Here is a 22,293-nt window from a genome sequence, read left to right on the forward strand (position 1 = left end):
CAACAATTTGTTTTTGACTAAAACGACACTTATTTTGGCACGAAGAAAATACCACCCCACAGTGTGGTTTGCCTCGTAATTGATAACAAAAACCAACGCCATTTTTATTAAACTTTTCACCATTAAAACCACCATCTCCCTTCTGCCCCTTCACAGTTCACACCACGCGTCCCTCTCTTTCTCTATTAGTAGAACAAGACATAATTCTTCACTGACAATCCCACAAGTTTAAACTCAAATGTAAAAAAGAAAATAAAAAAAAATTATTTTATTTTTATTAAAAAAGATTCCCATGGAGAAAGTTAGTGAAAAAAAAGGCCAATTGGCATAAGAGCATCATGGCCTCTGAACTGAAAGTCTGAACTTACATTTGTCCAAGTGTTAAAAATAATTAACTCAAGTTTAATTAACCAAAGTTAATTAATTACCCCCTACCCCCTACTTACCCCCCTACCCTCAAGTTATAGTGGGTGGGTGGGTGTTGGTCATCTTATAAACTCCATTTTACCCCAAATGCAATTCTTGTATTTCTTCTCTGTCTCTGCTTAATTTGGTAAACCACTTTGGTTTACCAGAAAAGCAAATAACAAGAGTGAAAGAAAGAAAAGAAAACGAACCTTATTTTCTTCTTCTTCTTCTTAATTCAGCACACCAACCTAATCTCTATTTCCGCCTCCATTTCTCCTAAAAATTCTAGAAATTGAAAACCCAGAACATCCACATTGCCATTTTTATCAATTGACAAATTTATTCTTGGGGTTCTTTTTTTCTGGGCAAAAAAAAATGAAGAAATCTCCATCTTTTTCTTGCTCCTCTTCTTCTTCATCATCTTCATGCATTGAACAAATCCATGAAGAAACAGAGAAGCTAAACCTGAAGCCGAAACCAAAGCCCAGGCTGAAACGTGCTACTCGAGCTAAGAAAATTGTAAATGCTGATTCACCAAGTAATAATTCATCTACAGCTAGAAGAAGCTCCATTTACAGAGGCGTAACCAGGTTTTTTTTTTTTTTTTGCTTAAACCCAATTAAATTAAATTCACAGAGTAACACTGACACATTCAAGATGTTCTAAGAGAAACCCAGAAATCAAAATTGGATTTTTTGATTGCATGCATGAAGAAATGTGTGATTAATTTTTTATTTTTATTTTGCAGGCATAGATGGACAGGAAGGTATGAAGCTCACTTATGGGACAAGAGTACTTGGAATAGCATTCAGAACAAAAAAGGAAGACAAAGTGAATAATACTCTTATCTCTTTTTACTTTTATTTAATATGTGGATTCAAAAAAATTAAATTTACAAATCAAGATCTACAGTAATATTATTATACTACTCGTAATTAATGTTAATTTAATCAATTTTTTACTGACTCTGTTCTTTGTTGGTGATGATCCCCTCTCTCTCTCTGACTGCCTCTTTGCTGCTTAGTTTATTTGGGTAAGCTCTAAATCTCTACCAAATGTACTAGTATTTTTGCACGATGTACAACACCTTTTATGCACAAAAAAATATTTTACTATTTATTTGACTAAATTAATTGCTAATTATTAAAATTATCATTTAAATTTTTTGAATATGCAGGAGCTTATGATAGTGAAGAAGCTGCTGCTAGAACTTATGATCTTGCTGCCCTTAAGTATTGGGGACCAACAACTATACTTAATTTCCCGGTACTTAAATTCTTACTCTGTCCATCTCAATTTGTGTGATCCACTTTAACTTGTCATAGAATTAGTCAGAATATTTGTGTGATTATAAATTATTTTATTAACGAAAAAATAAGTATTTTTATGTCAAACAAAAAAAAAGGAAGCGGTGTTTCTTTTTAGGGATTTTGTCTGTGTTGGAGGAAAAAAGGGAGAAAAATGACAAAAAAATAACTGTAAAAGAGTACAAGACATGAAACGTGACGTACAACAAAACAATGCAGGTGGAAAGATATAGCCAAGAGTTTGAAGAAATGCAGAGGCTAACAAAGGAAGAGTACTTAGCTTCGTTAAGGAGAATGAGCAGTGGATTTTCTAGAGGTGTTTCCAAATATCGTGGCGTAGCAAGGTATTTTATTTAATTAATTTTATAAAAATTAGTATATACTAAATTTAATTAGTATCAATAAATAAATGTATTAAAGCGCATTTAATTAGAAAAAAAAGACAAAAGACAAAAGACATGCAAATTTAATTTAAAAAATTATTATTTTTATATTTGCAAGGCAGGTACATTATTGGAAGTCAAACAAATTTTGTGGATTTTCATGACTGTATGGGACCCACTGGGACATAGTTTTAGTGGGTCCCATTTGGATTCACTGTCTATTTGTGGGATGAGGGGAGTTTGTGTAATACTTATTTAGGAATATAAAATGTGATTATATTCAAAAAAAAAAAGTTGACCACGAAAATATTAGTAGTTCAGTTTGTTGATTATCTGAGCTCATCAACTCGTTATATTTTGATATTGACAGGCACCACCATAATGGTCGATGGGAGGCGCGAATTGGGCGGGTCTATGGAAATAAGTATCTCTATTTGGGAACTTACAGTATGTCTCTTAACTTTATACTCTCATTAATTGAGTTTTATTTAGATTTTCGAGTACTGGTTTGTTGATTTTAGTCGTTCTAGGAATTCATAAATTTTAAATTCTAAATTCATATTGGTACAAAAATTTTTTCAATGTAGAAGATTCGGTACTTGGGAAAAGATTTAACACTTTTACGTGTCTAATATAAATGTATTATAGGATATAAATAGGATTAAAGCTGACATGGCACATGATCATTGGTGTTTTATATATTATTTACTGAGATCAGAGTTAAAAGGCTCATGTGGTCCAAAAATTAAAATATTTGATGCAGATCTTTGTGGACCGTACATAAAGTTAGACTTTCTGTTCCCAACTTTATAAAAATTGAAAATATTCGCCTATAGTTATTTTTAGTGGGTTTAGTCCTAACCCATTTTTTGTTATGTGCTAAATTTATGTTTGAAATTATAATCACTTCCTATGTTAAGTAAATATAATATGGGCTTAAATCATACGGGGGCACCTTTTAAGTTTAATTAGAGAACTGAATTGAGCTAATTTTGAATGATATGTAGATGCTATGTACTTAGTTAAGTGTGAGGTATTAATTAGTAGTAGTAAGAGATTAAGATAAGTAATTATCTTAATTTTCTTTGATGTGACTGTATTAGATCTTGGCTCGTGACATTGTCAGAGCCTTGATTCATGCTTAATGGGGTGAATAATTTATGTTTAATCTCAGTAGACAACTATGCCTTTGGATTGATGCATAGTGTCTTGTCATCCTCATCTCCAACTATTACACTCACTAGACAACTCTTTGTTTTTTAGTATAATCATTTTGTATTCGGAATTCACTAGTCTGACTAGTCTAAATTCGTCCCACACTAGGATTTTCTTCATTTTCAATGCTCTAACGCAAGACCTTATTCATATCACCACAATCCTTCGAGAAACATGTAATGTACATTGATGGGTTGAACAAGTAGTAATATAGTAATTCAAAAAGAGTTTTAAGTTTGTCACTACTGGTACTTGGGTTGTATTCAGAATGTAAGTAGTAATATAGTCCCAACTTACTTGCGATTGAGGCATAGTTTGTTGCTTTATATGAACGAGTGAGTGCAATCTAGAGCATTTATATTGTCGCGTTCACTTTGGTTAATAACGATTTGTTTCCTTATTAGTTGTTACTGATATGTTAGACAATGAAACTAGTTCAATTGGTGCATTTTGTGACCTTGTAAAGTAGTTCAAAACTATGTTGCTCGGACTCTTCAATGATGTATCCGTGTCAGATCCTTCAAGAATGCACTACTCTTGGAGGATCTGACATGCACCTCTCGGTATGTTTGAAGGGTCTGAGAAACATAGGTTCAAACTAGGTCTTGTATAGTTGAGTGCAGTAACATTATCTGAAATGAACAAACAAATCCTTGTATTTTACTTCTCTCTTTACTGAAGGCACTCAAGAGGAAGCAGCTGCAGCATATGATATGGCAGCAATTGAGTACAGAGGGCCTAATGCAGTCACCAACTTCGACATCAGCAGATATGCAGACCATTTGAAGAAACTCCGCGAACCAGATCTGTTAACAAAGGAGGAAAACACAGAGTCCTCTGCTGAAGTTCAATCAAATGAGGTGATCGAACAGTATCAGCCGGTTCAACAAGAAGAAAACCAATTGGATTATCAGCTAGTGGAATTAGCTGCAGAACCAATAGTAGTACCAAAGTTGGAGTTTACGCCTGCACTTGATTCTGATGAAGTGACTCAACCAAAAGTTCTGAAGTTGGAGTTTGCTCCTTCATTGGAGTCTGCTGCTGATATAATGAAGGCGAAGGATCACGAGGAGGAAGAGGACTACCCGTGGATGAACATGTACTTGGACAATACATTTGATTCGCTCCCAGTTTCCGACTTCTCTCTTGACAAACCAGCTGACTTGATGGATCTTTTCAATGACAACAGCTTTGACAACAACATTGACTTCAATTTCTATGAGCAATCAAGTGAGAATGAGTTCAACCTGAATGTATTCTCCGACAGCATGATCATCGATGGGATTGAAGCTGATAATGAGGAAGTAAGGAACAATCTGTCCATTTCACCTACCTCATCATCATCCATGTCAAGAACAACATCCATTTCCAACGACATGAAAGACGATGGAGGTTTGGCATCTTCGACGATGTAAGATGTTTGGAGTAAGAACTCAGCTTGGTGTTAACTGTTAAGTATATTATAAGTTTGATAGGAAACCTTCCTCCTAGTTTTAGTTGCTTTTTAATCTTTCCTAGATAATATAGAGACACAAGCAGAAGGCCTTGTGACTCCTTTTTTCAATTAGTTTCACCAAATATGAACTCCTGCAGTTTAGCTGAAATGTTGCTTAGCAAACTTTTTTGGTTTCAGTTGCATTTGCCTGTTGTGATATCCCCAGCTACACTTGCTTTTCTGCTATATTGCTCGACTTTTTCAAAAATGTTGCCGTATTCGTATTTAATTCTTCAAAAATATAGTACTATTTTTGAAGGATTCGATACATGCACAACCAGTGACATATTTGAAGAGTTCGAGTAACATAACTTTTTTGTGCATTGCTAATGTTCTTTGTTAGTCACCATATTGCATTATTGATACTCCATCCGTCCCAAAATAAGTGTCATTTTAATAACAAAAAAAAATTCTAAACTAAGTGTGACCGTAGAAATTCAAGATAAAATCAATAAGTGTCATCATATTGCATTAACTAAATTAGAAGTCTCATAAATTATTAAAAGAAGAAAAAAACTAAAAGGAGGATGCACTTCAATATAATTATCGAGAGTAAGAGCTATAGTCTGTTTTTAATACTCAATAGCTTTGATATAATCAAAAGCTTATGCAGTTTCAAAATCTCTCTATTGAATAACATATTTTTTTAATTTTTCCGATTAAAATAAGTAAGCTCAATTCCTTCTAATAGAATTATATTTGAGAATTTCTCACCTCATACGTCTCAATTGCAATCACATTATTAGTAAATAATTCAATCAATGTGAAACATTCCTTTTTTTTGGTAGTTAAATGGTTTATAAGAAATAAAAAGTGAAGTTTAAGGGTTAAAATAGAAGGTACATTTTCTATTTTAATTTATTTGTTTTATTTTAATTTAACATGAAATTTAAGTAGATAAAAAAATAATTTTGAATATTGTGGTTTTAAATTAAAGGTAGTGAAAAGGGCTAGATACACCCCTCAATTTTGTTATTTAGAGTTGATAAATCCTCGTTATGAATTTGGCTCATATATACTCCTATTGTTATACAAACGGCTCACGTATACTCTTTTCCTCTAACGGAAGTGTAAAAATTAATTTTAATTTAATTTTTAACTATTTTAAAATATATATAATCCATATGGGGTATATATGATCTTCCTCACATGTATTTTTTTGACCTTTTTATTAAATTTATTATTCTGATGGTCAAGTCTATTTACGTTTCACTAATTTTCTTGCAAAATTTATTATAGACGCCTTTTTTTTTACAAATACAAAAACTAAATTATAATATAGCCGAAAAAAATAGTTTTAAATTATGATATAGCCGCAAAAAAAATAAAATAAGAATAAGAAACTCAAATATGATAATCAATGATGTCAAAAAATAATTTATGTATGAAAAAGATTAAAATATACTACCTTGAACTTTGCTAGAAGGACCATAGAGCCCTACATGCATTTAAAAAAAAAAAGTCAAAAAATAAAATATAAATCAATTTTTTTTCACTTTCGTTAGATGAAGGGTATATGTGAGCTCCTTTTGTAACTGTTGGGGTATATGAGCCATTTTTATAACGATGACGGTATTTATAAGTCCCTTCATAACAAGTGATATATCAGCTCTAAATGACCAAGTTGAGGGGTATATCAAACCTTTTCCCCTTAAAGGTATGCCAAATGTAGGGATGTTAGAGTTTGAACTTTGAATAAAATTCGATTCAAATCGGATACCCAAGCCAAATCAATTTTATTTGGATTTGATTCTACATTTTTAAAAATTGATTTATTGGTTTGGTTTTGATTTTGTTCAAAAATCCAAAGAAATAATGGAACCGAACCAACAAATTATATATATTTTACTATCATACATACATAGTATATCATTAATTTTATAAATAATTTATATATGTTTTCATTAAAAATTATTTATAAAAGCAAAAACGCTCAAGATGAGAGCATTTATTTTATTGCTTACATGTATATGAGTGTTATGATAATTTTTTGTAGGACTAGAAATGTCACTATCCCTTCTTATTAGGCTAAAACAGTGAAATTTGAAGCTTGATGCACAATAAATTCAATGATCTAAAGTTTATTAATGTCCGTCGTTTTAGCTATTTTTCACTTTGAATGAATTTTTGTTTTTTCTCCCTTTTTTGCGTTAATTATTTCTTTTATTTTTGTGTATTAATAACCACATCAATAAATGTATACTATTATAATTGATTTGATTTAGTTTTAATAATTAAAAATTAATTTTAATTTTAACCAATAACCGACTTGTGTACGCCCCCTAGTCAAATCTATCAATATTTTCTTGAATTTATTGTCTTAAATATGTAGTGTGAAATAATAATAAAATTTTAAAAAATTGCTAAAAAAGAAAAGAAAAAGGAAGACAAACTAGAAGGAAAAAATAGAACAAACTATATATCAAAGGGAAAGAGTAATTAAGGAGTGTCAAGATTACGAACAAATCAAAAGAAAAATAATTAGAAAGTGGAAAGAGAGCAGAGAGGCCCCCAGCAACGCCGGCGCCGCCGGAGCAGTGTTAGAGAGAGGTAACAGTAGTATGAGTAACATTCTGGTCTAATGAAGAATCATGGAAGCTTTTGCTACATACTGTTTGTTCGAACTCAGAACTGAATTTCAGGTTTATATTCTTCCTAATTTGCATTCACTTTCTAAACTTTTACCCTAATTACATAGTTTGTATCTACTCTCAACCCAATTTGCTAACAATTTTTGTTCTTGAGCAACGGAACTCGGATGATCTCAGTGCTTGTGCTGACCTCGGGAAGAAATCACTAGTATTTTTTCTGTTTGTGGGATTTGAACCTGAGATTCATGATTCTCACCATGTTTATTTTTCTGAATGCTTCTGTTGAAACTTGAAGACATTGCTATGTTCAAAACTGTATGGTTTGGGCTCTAATTTAGGTTACTTCCTGGACATTTACTCTTTGATTCTTCTTCTCCTTGAAAGTACATAACAAACTGTACACTGTTATGGAGCAATTCTCTTTAACAATGAGCCACCTCCCACCAGCAACATGTAACTCTGTCAACCAAGGTTACGACGGATGGGAAGAAATCACCTAGTAAATTTTGGTCTGCTCGGTCAAGTTAAGCACTAGGTGGTGGTCACGGCTTGATAAAAAATTGGGCCGCGACAATTTGAGTAATTCCTCTGACTTTCAAACAAAACATTCACAAATTTTCTTCCTACATTTTTCATAATATTATAAGTATATGGGTACCGAATCTCTCTTGTGAATACTAGATTTCCAATCACTATTCTAGAGAACATTTAAGCCAGGTGAAGGATGTCACTTTGTGTGGCACTTTGATTCTCTAGATTTGCTTCCAAGGCCATTTGAAGTCTTGATTATCACTAACACTTGTCTGCTTATATCCTTCCTTCACCCTATTCTAGAAAATACTTATGCTCTTCTTTTTCTTCATGGAATTAGAGTTTGGGTATTGACTCCTTCCTCTGAGCATTGAATTCCCTTATCCCAAATATGTTTTATTTTCCTCTTTTTCTTAATTATCAGAGTTCGATACTATATCCCTCCTTAAAATATTGAACTTTTTTTATACTATTCTGGGGAGTCTTCTTCTCTCTGTGGTATTAGAATTTATGTACGAAGTCCCTCCTCCGAAGCCCAAATGCTTGAGTTTTGATTATTCTGGTAACCTTTTCAGCTGCTTTTCACCTGCCAATGAAGGCAACATGCTGGGAGATTTGTATCACCTTTCTGCTTTCTGGTGACTGGGAATATATAATGTTTTAAACAATATTATTTTTTCTTGTATTTATCCTAAACATCATTTGATATGCATTTCCATTTAAAAATTTGAGTAAGGAGTATGGCCGATTGGCTGTGTGTGTAAAACTGGAGTGTTGTCTTATTCTTTATATTTATTATTATAAAATATTGAGTCACTGGTTACCTTGTTCCAGTTCATATGATTTTAAGGCCCTCCTATTGTTTGTTTCTTTTCATAAGAGATGGCAAGATGATGTTTTGACCAAGAAGAAAAAGATTGATTTGTCAATGTCAGTTCCCCAGCAAGATGAATATCGAAGTAATTGACATAGAAGGGCAGAAGAGGAAAAAAAGTGGGGAAAGAGCTGTTGAACCAAATCGGAATCCCAAACAGGGTTTGCCGGACAATTTTACTGAAAAAGACACTATTATTGACGTTGATGATGGGGAAGAGAAGCCTTATGTGGGGATGGAGTTTCAAACAGAAGAAGCAGCAAAGAATTTTTTTGACGCATATGCTAGGCGTGTGGGCTTTAGCATACATGTTGGTCAGTACAGCCGCGCTAAGCCTGATGGACCTATCATTAGTTGGGACTTCTCTTGTTCTAAAGAAGTTTTCAGAAGGAAGAATACAGAGAGTTGCAATGCTATGCTTCGCATAGAGAGGAAGAGTTCAGATGGTTGGGTTGTGACTAAATTCGTTGAGGATCACAATCATTCAATAGTGAATCCCAGCAAGGTGCATTACCTCCGACCTCGTAAACACTTTGCTGGTGCTTCCAAGACTGTTGGAGGGATACCGGGAGCTCAAACTGATATTATGGTTCCACCGGTTGTGGTTCCGGTGGACGGGAATCATGTATTTGTCAGTTCTAATGAAGGTGTTAAGGATGCTTCTCCTGTGGAGTCAAATCGTGTGACCAAAAACTTTAGCCCTGTCATACCAATAATGTTTATTCAGCCTTGCAGCCGAAAGAGAACTCTTGGAAGAGATGCCCATAATCTTCTTGACTATTTCAAAAAAATGCAAGCGGAAAATCCTGGTTTCTACTATGCTATTCAACTTGATGATGAAAACCGCATGACAAATGCTTTTTGGGCTGATGCAAGATCAAGGATAGCTTATAGTCACTTTGGCGATGCTGTTATTTTTGATACAATGTATAGACCAAATCAATTCCAGGTTCCTTTTGCTCCATTCACTGGAGTAAATCATCACGGGCAAATGGTTTTGTTTGGCTGTGGATTACTCTTAGATGAGTCTGAGTCTTCCTTTACTTGGCTTTTCCGGACCTGGCTATCTTCAATGAATAACCGCCCTCCAGTTTCTATTACAACCGACCAGGATAGAGCTATTAAGGCAGCAGTCAACCTAGTATTACCAGGTACTCGTCATTGCATCTGTAAGTGGCATATCTTACGAGAAGGGCAGGAAAGATTGGCTCACATATATATGACTCATCCTTCCTTTTATGGGGAGCTATATAGCTGCATCAACTATTCTGAGACAATTGAGGATTTCGAATCATCTTGGGCCTCTGTACTTGATAAATATGATCTGGGGAAAAATGAGTGGCTTCAAGCTGTGTATAATGCTCGCGACCAGTGGGCTCCAGTATATTTTCGAGATACTTTCTTTGCTGCACTTCCCTCAAACCAGGGTGTAACCTCCTTTTTTGATGGATATGTTAATCAGCAGACAACTCTACCAATGTTCTTTAAGCAGTATGAAAGAGCTGTAGAAAGTGCACTTGAAAGGGAAATGGCATCTGATTTTGATACAAATTGCACCGCACCAATGCTAAGGACCCCATCTCCAATGGAACAGCAAGCAGCTAATCTCTTCACCAAAAAAGTTTTTGCAAAGTTTCAAGAGGAACTAGTTGAAACTTTTGCCCACACTGCCAATAAGATAGATGGTGATGAGACTCTAAGCAAATTTAGGGTTGCAAAATATGACCAGGATGACAAGGCTTACATTGTTATGTTGAACCTTGCCCAGATGAAAGCAAGTTGCAGCTGTCAGATGTTTGAGTATTCGGGCATCTTATGTAGGCACATTTTAACAGTTTTCACAGTGACTAATGTTCTCACAGTTCCATCTCTTTATATACTTAAGAGGTGGACAAGGAATGCAAAACTTGGACAAGGATCGGATGAAGAAGACATTGTTAAACAAGGAAATAATTCACTCACTTCACGTTTCAACCACCTATGTCTGGAAGCTTTAAGATATGCAGAAGAAGGGGCAGTTTCTGCAGAGACCTTTGATGCAGCGGTTAGTGCTCTGAGAGACGGGTTGAGGAAGATTTCTATTGTTGCAAAAAATGTTGGCAAACCTCTTAGCTCACAGGGAAGTGGAAGTACTCAAGATGGGGGCATAAAAAAAACTCCAGCTACTTCTGATACCGTACCATCTTTATGGCCTTGGCAAGATACAATGCCTCATCATTTTAACCTAAATGATGGTGGTTTAACTGCTGGTGACTTAAATCAGCCCACTATGACACCTGTGGCTATAAATCATGATGGTGGTCTTGCTGATAATGTGGTATGAAAACAAAAACTTGCCTCTTCTGTAACTTGTATATAACTACAGTTTTTTCCATTTATGATTTGTATTTGAATATACAGTACAAGAAAATACATGAATTTACCATGCAGATGAATTAATATGTTTTTTCTCCTTTGCGTATTTTGTTTGATGTAGGTTGTTTATACTTGTTTTAAGTCTATGACATGGGTGATTGAAAACAAGAGTCCTGCAAGTAAAGTGGCTGTCATCAATTTGAAGGTGTGTATACCTGTTTTGAAAAAAGATTCTCCTCTTGAGTCACACTCTGGCTGTTTACAGATAAACAGTTGAGTTGATGTTTCTTCCTCCCTTGACAAATAAATTTGATGAGATAGTAATTTCCATTGTGAAATTTTATTTGGACATATTCGACCCGATTTTCAGTTGCAAGATTATGGAAAGAACCCACCTGGGGAAACAGAAGTTCAGTTTAGACTTACAAGAGTCACTCTGGAGCCAATGCTGAAATCCATGGCGTACATAAGTCAACAGCTTTCCCTGCCGGCAAATAGAGTAGCTGTTATTAATTTAAAGGTATGCATCATGAACTTCAAGAATTATTTCCTATTTCAGAATCTCATTAAATGAGTGAGGAGCAGTTGAATGGTTGCTTTCTGCTTCACATAATCTTAGATATATTACTTCAAGTTTGGCAGAGTTGGAGCAAAGCAAGTTCATTCAATATGCACATTCTGATGAGTTACACTGGAGGCATTCCGAAGACACTCTTAATATTAACATTAGTATATCAAATGAGCTTTAATATGTTTTTTTATTCCTGTAAATTTAATCACTTGAGCCAATTTGTGTAATTGTTAAATTTACTGCAATTGCGTCTGGAAGCTTTGCTGTTCTGGATTTTCTTCTCTAGTCGATGGATGATGCCATTTTTCTATCAAGGGAAAGAGTGTTTCTTTCTTTTGATGATTTGACGATTCTATCACCTGGCACCTGCCTATTTATTCAATATACCGGTGAATATACCAAAATTATCACGTGAAAGAAAAGGCCTCTGTCCCTTCTCTCTTCTTCCCTTTCATATTCTGGGTATAGTTTTTGTGGTGTATAATCATCTCTTTATATTCAGGTGGAAAACACGCCATGTATGTTTTTTGATGAAGTAAGTTGTTTCATTACCGGCATCAAGAAGATGCAAAGAGTACAAAAGTAGATATGCTAGCTCCATTACATGATAGCAGTTAAGACATGGGAGCCAGCCACAAATTCAAAAAATCTAGAGGAGACTTAAGCATGACTATGTCTGGTCTAGAGTTAAAAGAGCTAACAAAATCTAAGAAAGCAGTAGAACTATTCACATAAGACTGGTTGGACCAACAAAATAGACTGAACAAACATTTAGCTTTGAGTGAATGGTTAGGAGTTGAAATTCCATCAAAACACCGACATTCCTTTCTGTCCATAGGCACCAAAATATACATGCTGGAATCATTCTCCAGGTGTTCCTGATGGCCCTATCAACTCTCCAGTGGCCCCAACTCACAACAACTTCTCTGATAGTTTGAGGCATCACCCAGTTCAAACTGAAAAGGGAAAGGAACACAAAAAAACATGCCATGCATGTTGATGAAACACTCTGCCTGGCTCTGCTATTTAATTCGCTGATATGACTCTCTAAAGTGTCATTCATGACAGCTGAAATATAAAGAGATAATAGATCCGTATGAAGTATTAGATAGAAAAATTGATCATCTTGATTGTCGACCAGCCTTGAATCTCATTTCACCTTGTCGATTGAGAGGATAAATGTCAGTTGAATGCAATGATGTACTGTCCTTTAAGTTGCGAACTGATAGTTTTTGTTCTTTTCTGTCACAGCTTCAAAATACTAAGACACCTTCTGGAGAGACTGAAGTGAAATTTCAAGTTTCAAGGGATACACTAGGATCAATGTTGAGATCGATGGCTTACATTCGTGAACAACTTTGAGTAGGTGAATACTGCTTCTCTTGTTATTCTTTTCATAAGAAGTAGAAGCATCAAATGATTTATTTGAGATGTGAAAAGCAATTGAAATAAATTTTAAGTGTCACCTGAATAGTGTTTTATATTTTGTGTTGATATATATCTTGCATACATCAACCTTTAATGATTCTATACCTCTTGTTTAAATTTGTAAGCTTGCTCCGTTTCTGATGTTTTTCTAAAGAGGTAGTCTCTGTAGCAGAGTTGGAAAAAGTACATAGGATCCATGTGAGTCGAACAAGAATAAGTAAATGCACATTGGATCTGAGTCACTCTGATGAATCAGCAGCATTCTTTTGAGAGATAAGGATGAGATTTTTACGAAGTTAATAATTATAATTATTTGATGGGAAGAACCTCACATACGAGCTGTATACAAGAAGAGCAGAGATTTTGTACAAAAACATGATTCTTTGCAAAGGGCATTGTATCATCAATACAGGAATACTATACGTGCTCCAAAAGTGTCAAGAAAATGAAAGAGTTCACACTACTTTATCCAAAAATGAAAGAGTTCATACTAGTACAAAAGCCTTTTCATTTCTTTCTCTATGGTTTAAAGAGGTGTCAAAGGAACTATTCCCTTTCTCTTCTCCATATTTTAGCATCCACTTAGCATATCTCTAATCCATTGGATCTGAACACATTTCACACTACACACTAATTTGCAATTGGAGAGTGAAGCAACAATTAGTTGACTCTTAAAGCAATCTACCATGAATAACAAATGCATCACAAAGTAAAGACAAAAAAAATAAAGTTGACTCTTAAAGCAATAATTAAACCTTTAAAAGTAACTAATTTCCAAGTCAAAGACAAATATGTCAATAGTTCCTATCAACAAATGCTTTGTGTGGTGCAAAAAATAAAAACATACGAGAGTCTCAGAGACAGTTTCTTTTAAATAAACATCCTGGCGAACTTCAACGTCCTAATGTTACAATTAGTTGTAGTTATAATTTGTTACATAATTTTAAATAAGGATTTTTTTTATATAAAGTAGAATCTGAATTGATTTTATAGTGTCAAGTATTAAGACTTCTTGCATGGTTCAAATAAGGAAAGATTTGATAACCAAAATTTAGTTGATTTCTAAGTCCTAAATATTAGGAAAATAAGTAAATTACAATCACTAAATATTATGATAATAATTAAAGACTATTTTATCTAGTGTGAAATTAATTTTTAAATGATAAAAAACGACCTTTGTGCTTTTAATATAGTATAGATATAGATAGATGTCTTCTATTCTTTTATCACCAAATCTCATCGTTTCATCTTCGCTTTTATTTCTTTACTCCACATATTCAATTCTGTGGTGTATCTGTTATTCTATTAGTGACACTAACTTTGTGGTGGAACTTTTTATTTACCTGGTAGAGTTATCATCTTAATTTTCTGCAGAATCCTCTTTGTTCGACAAAGAGAAAGAAAGCGCAAAAGACTGAAGTTTGGCTTCTTGGGGTAAATAAATGTTCTTTCTTTAATCCTTTCCTTTTTCTTGGGCACGCAAAAGGACTTCAGGAACATCTATTACCTCAGCATCATGATTTGGCTATCCTTTGATTGAATAAGGTCTACGGTAAGTCAGAGAAGAAAACCATCCAAAAGACCAAATTGGAGATATTGGAAGATTGATAGACTTCTTTTCCCTACATCTCTTTTGTTAGTTGCTCATCATTTTGATGTATTTCCTCTCCAGATTGCTGAATTGTTGGCTGCGCTGCTCATCATCATATAAGGTGTTGTCGTTGATGTATGACAATAACGAGTCTTTTGCCACATACTATGTAGGAACTCCTTGTAAATTGCTTCTGGAGTCGGAGAGAATATTCACAGCTGTAGTTATCTCTAGCAGGCAGCCAGCCAGCCACTCAGTTTGTTCTATTTTCGGTTAGCACTTATTCTAACTATTCCATGTAGTTGACCCACCATGTAATTGTATGCTGAAAAATTAGTTGTACATGTCTGTAAGGAGGACCCAGCAAAGAATGTTAATCATCTTAGGTTAGTAGTAGTTTGCTTCATTGATAGGTAACTTATCATTTTTTTTCTTAACCAAAAAAAATCTGTCATTTTTTTCTCTTCTTTAGGATAGGTACAAGTGTGTAATCTATTATTTGTATTCCTGGGTAAGCTGCCTATGTTAATACTTAATACTATTCCCACGAGAACGTTTGAGGTATATATCTCTTATCGTTATTTTCTTCTTTGTTCCCGTTTTATTTCCTTCTTTCCTTAATGTTTTGTCGGAGACGAAAGAGGCTGAAATACATGAAGCAGGTTGGGGTTGAATTTCAGTTGTTGGTGGAGGTTTAACTTATGATATGTAAGACACGTCAGTTTCAACCTTGTTATCTGAGGGGAATCTTGATTTACCTACCTTAATGTTAATTTTAGCACCTGTTTGATTTGATCTTGTTCTGTATATAATCTTCAAATGGTCATATGTATAATTGTTTGGTTTGGTATAAAAGCTGGGTGATTTACTTGATCCCCGAGGGTCTATCAGAACAGTCTCTCTACCTTCATAAGATAAGGGTAAGGTTGTGCACACACCACTCTTCTCAGACCTTACTTGTGGGATTACGTAAAGTTTAAGCTGGCTTTTGGCTGGATGAACAGTGAAGTATCAGTGTCATGGGATGTGTAAAGTTTAAGCTGGCTTTTGGCTGGATGAACAATGAAGTATCAGTGTCATGGGATGTGGCAACTATTTGTAATATATGTCTTTAAGAATTATTTACATTTATATCTTTTATTGTTGTATGAACTATAAGATAAAACTCTAATATTTCAAAGTGGCATGGAAGATCTATTTGTTTATTTATTTATTTATTTATTATGTTCATAATATCCATACTCTTATACAATGAACCAAATTTATCATGACAAATACATTAATTACTAGCCTATTGCTCATTTCTTTCATTCAACTTAAAATGGTTAGTTATTTACAAAGTATCCCTTGGGTTTTATCATTCCCTTGTGGACTTTTAATTAATTCTTTACTAAATTTAATTATTACGATTAACTTTTCAAGTTATTATCCAAGAAATGATTATAATTATGTATCTACTATTCAAGTTGCATGTTTGTCCTTAAAATGGATTGGTTTTCAATTTTTGTTCTTTAGAAATTGAAGTCATGTTCGGACATGATTTATAGGATATTATGATACAAAAATATAAAAAAGTTGATGACTCTCGAGAGTTCTTATCGATGGAGTAGTTTGACACTTCAATGTCGACTCATCACATCCTATGGTTGAAGAAGGTCCGAAGGATTTGATTGTTCACCGATTTAAGAGGTACGTGAGTTAGGTTTAGAACGTCGTGAGACAGTTCGGTTCCTATCTACGGATGGTGTTAAAGAGAAAAATGCAAGGAGCCAACCCTAGTACGAGAGGATTGGATTAAGTTATCCTGTGGTGTACCAGTTGTTATGTCAATAGCAGAGCTGAACAACTAAGTTGGTATGGCAGAACTATGGCCTCATGGAAAATCCTTCTCTATACAAGTTCTCGAACAAAGTTTTTGAACAAACTTTCATAGGTGGTGGAATCTATTGGCATAATGAACGCTGGAACATGGAAATTCAAGGTCTCATGAACTATTACTGAAAACCATGCTCTACGAAAAAATTGTTTGTTATAAGGTCTAAATTAAAGAATAAACGACATATGGACAAAAAGTGTAAGCGACTCCTTTTTCTAGGCCCAACACTTTTGGTTCTAAGACAGGCCCATCTCAGTCAAAGTTCCTTTTATTATATGGGCTGGCCCGCCCCCTGGACCCATGGGCTCAATATTTTACGCCTTATCGGTCGGATTTATCGGCAACGGCTACTTCTTTTTACTCTCTTCAACGGCTATTTTTATTGCAGAAGTTTTATGTTTCTCTGTTTCATTTCTCTCACATCATCTCTCTGTCGTTTTTTTCTTTAATTTGTCAAAATCCCTCATTGACCTCGACGGAGAAGGACGGACAGTCAGTTACTCCAATTTCCATCTGAAATTTTTTCAGTTTTCCGGAGTTTCTTCTTCGGCGACCAATTTCATCGTTGAAACTTCTTCTATACACTGCAAATCAGAACTGTAAGTTTTTTTTTTTTTTTTTCGTCTCCAGAATAGAATAGAAGTATCTGAACAGGGTTCTTATTTGTTGTTCTTAGTGATTTCTATGTGCCGATCTGCATTTTCTTTTGCTACTGATTTGATTATGACTCCGCTGTTGTGTAATGGGCATGCTAATTACGTACTGGTAATCAGTAATTACAACATATCCTGTGTAATTCTACTAGTGGAGTCTGGGGAGGATCGGATGTACTCGACCTTACCCCTGCCGTTGTTTGGGGAGAAAGAAAAGGCAAGAAAACAGTAGAATTGTATACCTTCTGCAGTAGGGTTTCATTTTCTAATTATCTCAGATCTAGTTATTTGAAGTCAATCAATTTATGTTGCATTGCAAAGTTATCTATCTAAATTTGCCTTAAAGTCTAGTTTGTTGAAGCTTGACAACTGTAGTATCATTTTTCAACTTTTGGGCGTTCCTTAATCCATGTACCATTTATGTAGCAACTTGTCATTAGTCTGCGGTGATCATCTTGCATATCAACTGCTTCTTTTGGTTGCTGCTGTTTAGTACATTTTGGTGCGTTGGTCGTTAATATCTCAATAAGATGTATTTCGTATTTTCACTTTTCTTAATTTTTGTGAGCAAGCAGCATCATATGTATGATCTGTTGATATATTTGTTCATGTTATAGTATATATTGATGATTACAATTTTTTCAATAGGATCAAGTTGCTTCAGTTAAACAGCAGTAATGTCCACTGTTCAAAGAAGGCAGCAAACTGTAGATCTTCCGAAGGAAAATGGAGGTGCTAGAGTACAGCAACAACAACTCCCAGATGTTATGCAGTCAAGGGGTGGTAAGATGTCCTCCAGGCCTGACACCCCTTCAGTGACAGGTACTGCTAGGATTATCCCATCTAGATATAGGCAAACTCCTCAGTCTGTACTCCGTTCTAGTTCAACGAGTAATCCTGGATATGCATCGGTTAGTGCTGCTGCTAAACTGTTGCAGGAGGTTACGGGTACTCCTATAAAAAATCCTTGTGCAGTGTCCTGTGGTGATGGAGCAATTGTCCATAAAAAGTTCTCGAAAGTTTCAACAAGCAATGCTGCAGATGGCTGTGCTGTTGCTACTGAGAGCACTTCATGCCCGAATTCTCCAGTCTGCACTCAGAGAAAGCAGCAGCACATTAAAGTTCCCAAGGACAATGGAGGCACCAGAGCACTTCAACAACAACTTGCAGATGCTTTGCAGTCAAAAAGTAGTAAGATCCCCTCAAGACTTGACACACCTACCGTGACTGGTGCTTCTAGGGTTGTTCCATCTAGATATAAGTTCACTCCTCAGTCTTTGAACCGTCACTGTCCAACCAATACTCCTGGAGGAGCAATCAGTGCGGCTGATAAACTATTGCGGGAGATTACTGCTACACCTATAAATCCTTGTTCGGTGTCGCAGGATGATGGAGCATTAATCTCCAGAAAGCTTTCAAAAGTTTCAACTAGTCCTTATGTGGATTCTTGTGCCACTGGTACTGCTACTACTAAGGGAAGTTCATGCCCGAGTTCTCCACTTTGCACTCAAAACAATAAGACGCGGATGTTATCAGCAATGAGGTCTTCTATGTCCGAGATTGATAGATGTCTTACGGAGAGAAATAGAGACAGTTCAGTTGATGAATGCAGTTCATATAAATCTGCATCTTCTACTTGCGCTCGTTCACTGCATTTGCCAACAGCCAATAACGAAAACTCCTCCTCTTGGCTATCTCTTAAACAAAATGACATGTTTGCTTCTAGATCATCTTTCAAAATGGGGAGCCTTTGCTTGCCTCCACATCCAACTTCCAATAAATTGGGAGCAGATGCTAGGAAAGGAAGGAAGGCATTCAGTGATCAGGGAGATGTGCATTCACTGAAGTTACTCTACAACCATCACCTTCAATGGCGATTTGCAAATGCCAAAGCAGAGGCCTCCATGCACTCCCAAAGACATGATAGCCAGAGCAAACTTTATTCCTTTGCACAACAGTTATCAGATCTACGCAAATCTGTAAGCCAGAAACGCGCCGAGCTTGGGGTTTTGAGAAGGATCAAAACTTTATCTACTATTCTTGAATCACAATTACCATGTCTTGGTGAATGGGCTAACCTGGAAGAGGATTACTCAACTTCTCTGTCAGGTACAACTGATGCCTTGCGCAATTGCTCTCTGAGACTTCCTATTGGCACGGAAGTTCATGTTGATGTAAGAGAGTTAGGAGATGCTATTAGTTCATCTACAAAGGTGATGGAAATGATCGGTTTGCAAATTCAGAACTTTATGCAAAAGGCAGAAGAAACAGAAAGTTTAATCTCTGAACTAGCTAGGGTGAGTGGTGGAGAGAAAGCTCTTGTCGAGGAATGTGGGGATTTATTAATGAAGACATATATCTCAGAGGTGACAGAATGGAGTTTAAGGGGACAGATGATTCAAATGCATCAGAACAACCTTTATCAAGTTCAGAAAGAATGATGATTCTTGTCACTGTTGTGGAAAACTATTCGCTCTTGTCAGCTAATAAGGGGGAGGGCGTTCCATCGGAATCTTAAAGTATATCATTTGCAACTGCGGGAATATTTGAGATGATCTGCAATATCAATTTTTTCCATGAGTTTCGTTTGTATAACAAGTAAGAATCTTTGTCAACAACATTGTAATAAAGTTGTGCCTTTGGGTCTTGAACACCTCGTTGTAAATTTGCTGCAACTCACGAGGTGTTTTTTTCTCATATATCCATTATTGTCTCCATGCAAAATCTGTCTACGACGTTGGGTGGTAACTAAACATAGATTAGAAATGATAAGGGCAGAACTGTTGGAAATTTTTGAAAGAAAACTTTCTAACTAAAAAACACAATACCTATTCTATCAAGGGGTTCAAAAAAAAAAATGTTGTTGCTTGGAATCGAACTCGTGACCCATAGCTCACATAGGCTGAATCCTGACCCCCATAAACCATTGAGCTACTCCTTTGACATATGCTCAGGGGGTTCAATTTTAAATATATACACGTACACAAAAAAATTGATCTTATATATATAGTGTAATTTTTTTTCCGAGGGGGGTCGGATGACCCCCTGGACACACTATAGATCCGCCCCTGTGAAGGGCAAACTTCCCACTTTCTCTTTGTTCTCCATTCCTAAAAGGGTTGGAAAAGAGAATTGACAAGGAGAGGAGTATGTATGGCTATGGAACAAATAAGAAGAACTAATTCATATGAAGTGGGGCATCTACAAGTGCATCAAGGAGTTGTGAAGTATATTCTAAGGGATTGTTTGGTTAGTGGGATAATGCACACTTATTTTATCCCGCATTTGGTTTACAGGTACTAATTAATCTCAAAGACATCTTGTATTAGAATGGTGACATTAGCTATCCTATATAGAAAATAAGATAAGCTAATCTCATGAGATATTCTTGTCTATCCCATTCCTAGTTGTTTCTTGTGAATAGGCTATCTTTGATTGGTGCTTGAGCCAATAGTTAGTTAAAATGAAGAATAATCCAATAGTATGAAAAATAATTAACTTCATGAATTTTTAAAATGTATGGCTGCTCATTAAAATAATACTTATATACCAAGTTAATTGGCTAGAGGTTACAATTATTATTGGCGAACGATTAAATATATTAACTTTCTCTTAATTCATTTGCAATCCAGGTTGAGGACAATTATCAAGATAATAGTGAGCAAGGGAAATATGTTTGAGACAAGTTGTGTTCTACATCGGCGCATGAAAGCTAATATAGGAAATGGAAAAATTATAATATTTCAATTATCTAAATGAAAGTTATTGATAAATTTAAAGAATTATCGAATTAAAAAGAGAGTTAATTTTTTTTAAAAAATAATCATTAAATTTAATCGAATTCTTTCACATGATCATTCTTCAATTTGAAACTTCTATTTTTTTCTTTTTGAATTCTTATACTGTCACACATATACATATTTTAAATATTATTTATGTTATTTTAAGAAAGAAATTGTTCTCATTAATACGGGAGGAGAGACACATACAAGATACTTACACTAAGCATAAAAGCCTTTAGAAATGTTATTGAACCTTTTGTTCTTCGGCTATACAATAGATGAAATTTGTCATTTATTATTTTTCTCAAGCAATCGTCATCTAATTATTATCTTAATATTTTAAACTTAAAAGTCAATTAAAGTTATATCAATAAATCTTTACTTGTTTGCTATCTTGTGCAGTGGCGTAACCAGAAATTTTACGAAGGGTGTCCAAGCATTGAGTAAGTAATTATTCTTTTTTTACAAATGAGTGCACCAAATTTTTTAAAATCAAAATGTATAATACTTAGCTCTAATGAGTTCATATTTAATTTAATATGAAGCGAATGAACGACGCAAAAAAAGAGAAAGAGAGAAGAAAGTTTATCCCAGAAAGAAACCACTGTTAGGCTTTAATATTATAATAGTATCTGGCGACAACGATAATAACAACAAGATACAAAGAAGGTAGAGCAAAATCAAACGAGATTTAAAAAAAAATTAAAAATAGTGAAACATTTTTGCTTTTTGATTTTGGTAGAATTGTAATTTTTTTTTAAGTTTTACCTACAAAATTTAATGCAAAATCAAAAAAGAAAGTCAAAAAGATACCCCGGGTAAGAATTTAATTTGCTATTGATACTTTTTTTTTTTTAAAAAAAAGTTTATGAGAAAATCAAATCTCTTGGTCACTTACTAATTGCATAAAAGAAAATAATTATGATCTCTTACGTGTAAAAATAAAAATATCATATAAAAAGATCATAAAAATATGTAAGAATTGTTAATAAATAAAATAACAATTGTTAATAAATAATATCAAATTTCATAGAAAACTTGAGTGAGTGACGTGCAAGTTAGTATTGCTCTCTTAAAAAAATGAGAGAAAGTAAAAAAATCAACTATAGGGAATCAATCCTGCAAACTCGCACACAGGCAGACAAATTTCGCTGAGCGATTTCACCCACTGAGCTACACCACAATCTTGATTTCAAAGTGTCCAAAATATTAAATATACTCTTATTACATAGA

The 22,293-nt window shown here is 34.6% G+C and overlaps 3 protein-coding genes across 9 annotated transcripts; all 3 read left to right on the forward strand.

The window, feature by feature from the left end:
- Positions 1–773: 773 nt before the first annotated feature.
- LOC125867832 (ethylene-responsive transcription factor WRI1) lies at positions 774–4,944 on the forward strand. The gene is made up of 7 exons (XM_049548420.1): positions 774–998; positions 1,157–1,239; positions 1,433–1,441; positions 1,586–1,674; positions 1,935–2,059; positions 2,469–2,545; positions 3,995–4,944. The coding sequence occupies exons 1-7, from the start codon at positions 784–786 to the stop codon at positions 4,726–4,728; spliced, it is 1,332 nt and encodes a 443-aa protein (XP_049404377.1). The 5' UTR covers positions 774–783; the 3' UTR covers positions 4,729–4,944.
- Positions 4,945–7,287: 2,343 nt separating this feature from the next.
- On the forward strand, positions 7,288–15,181 carry LOC125867649 (protein FAR1-RELATED SEQUENCE 3-like). 7 transcript variants are annotated; one of them, XR_007446662.1, is made up of 7 exons: positions 7,320–7,450; positions 8,765–11,121; positions 11,281–11,364; positions 11,530–11,679; positions 12,982–13,096; positions 14,533–14,710; positions 14,831–15,181. XR_007446662.1 is itself a non-coding variant. In XM_049548224.1 (6 exons), exons 2-5 carry the CDS (start codon positions 8,878–8,880, stop codon positions 13,090–13,092), a joined length of 2,589 nt encoding a protein of 862 aa, XP_049404181.1. In that variant the 5' UTR covers positions 7,288–7,450; positions 8,811–8,877; the 3' UTR covers positions 13,093–13,096; positions 14,533–15,181. The 7 variants fall into 7 exon arrangements, 6 of the variants coding, with proteins under 6 accessions (XP_049404181.1, XP_049404168.1, XP_049404174.1 ...); XM_049548224.1 differs by having other exon boundaries at positions 7,288–7,450; positions 8,811–11,121; positions 14,533–15,181; XM_049548211.1 differs by having other exon boundaries at positions 14,533–15,181.
- Positions 15,182–17,026: 1,845 nt separating this feature from the next.
- LOC125867704 (protein ENDOSPERM DEFECTIVE 1-like) lies at positions 17,027–19,818 on the forward strand. Its single transcript, XM_049548274.1, has 2 exons — positions 17,027–17,224; positions 17,927–19,818. Exon 2 carries the CDS (start codon positions 17,956–17,958, stop codon positions 19,717–19,719), a length of 1,764 nt encoding a protein of 587 aa, XP_049404231.1. The 5' UTR covers positions 17,027–17,224; positions 17,927–17,955; the 3' UTR covers positions 19,720–19,818.
- Positions 19,819–22,293: the final 2,475 nt, after the last annotated feature.

Source organism: Solanum stenotomum, chromosome 1 (genome assembly GCF_019186545.1).
Source record: "Solanum stenotomum isolate F172 chromosome 1, ASM1918654v1, whole genome shotgun sequence".
NCBI lineage: Eukaryota > Viridiplantae > Streptophyta > Magnoliopsida > Solanales > Solanaceae > Solanum > Solanum stenotomum.

Coding starts and splice junctions, on each gene's coding strand:
- LOC125867704 (XM_049548274.1), top strand. CDS start 17,956: ATGTCCACTGTTCAAAGAAGGCAGCAAACTGTAGATCTTCCGAAGGAA.
- LOC125867649 (XM_049548224.1), top strand. CDS start 8,878: ATGAATATCGAAGTAATTGACATAGAAGGGCAGAAGAGGAAAAAAAGT. Junction 11,122..11,280: donor GTGGTCTTGCTGATAATGTG/GTATGAAAACAA, acceptor TGTTTGATGTAG/GTTGTTTATACTTGTTTTAA. Junction 11,365..11,529: donor TGGCTGTCATCAATTTGAAG/GTGTGTATACCT, acceptor CCCGATTTTCAG/TTGCAAGATTATGGAAAGAA.
- LOC125867832 (XM_049548420.1), top strand. CDS start 784: ATGAAGAAATCTCCATCTTTTTCTTGCTCCTCTTCTTCTTCATCATCT. Junction 999..1,156: donor ATTTACAGAGGCGTAACCAG/GTTTTTTTTTTT, acceptor TTTATTTTGCAG/GCATAGATGGACAGGAAGGT. Junction 2,546..3,994: donor TCTCTATTTGGGAACTTACA/GTATGTCTCTTA, acceptor TCTTTACTGAAG/GCACTCAAGAGGAAGCAGCT.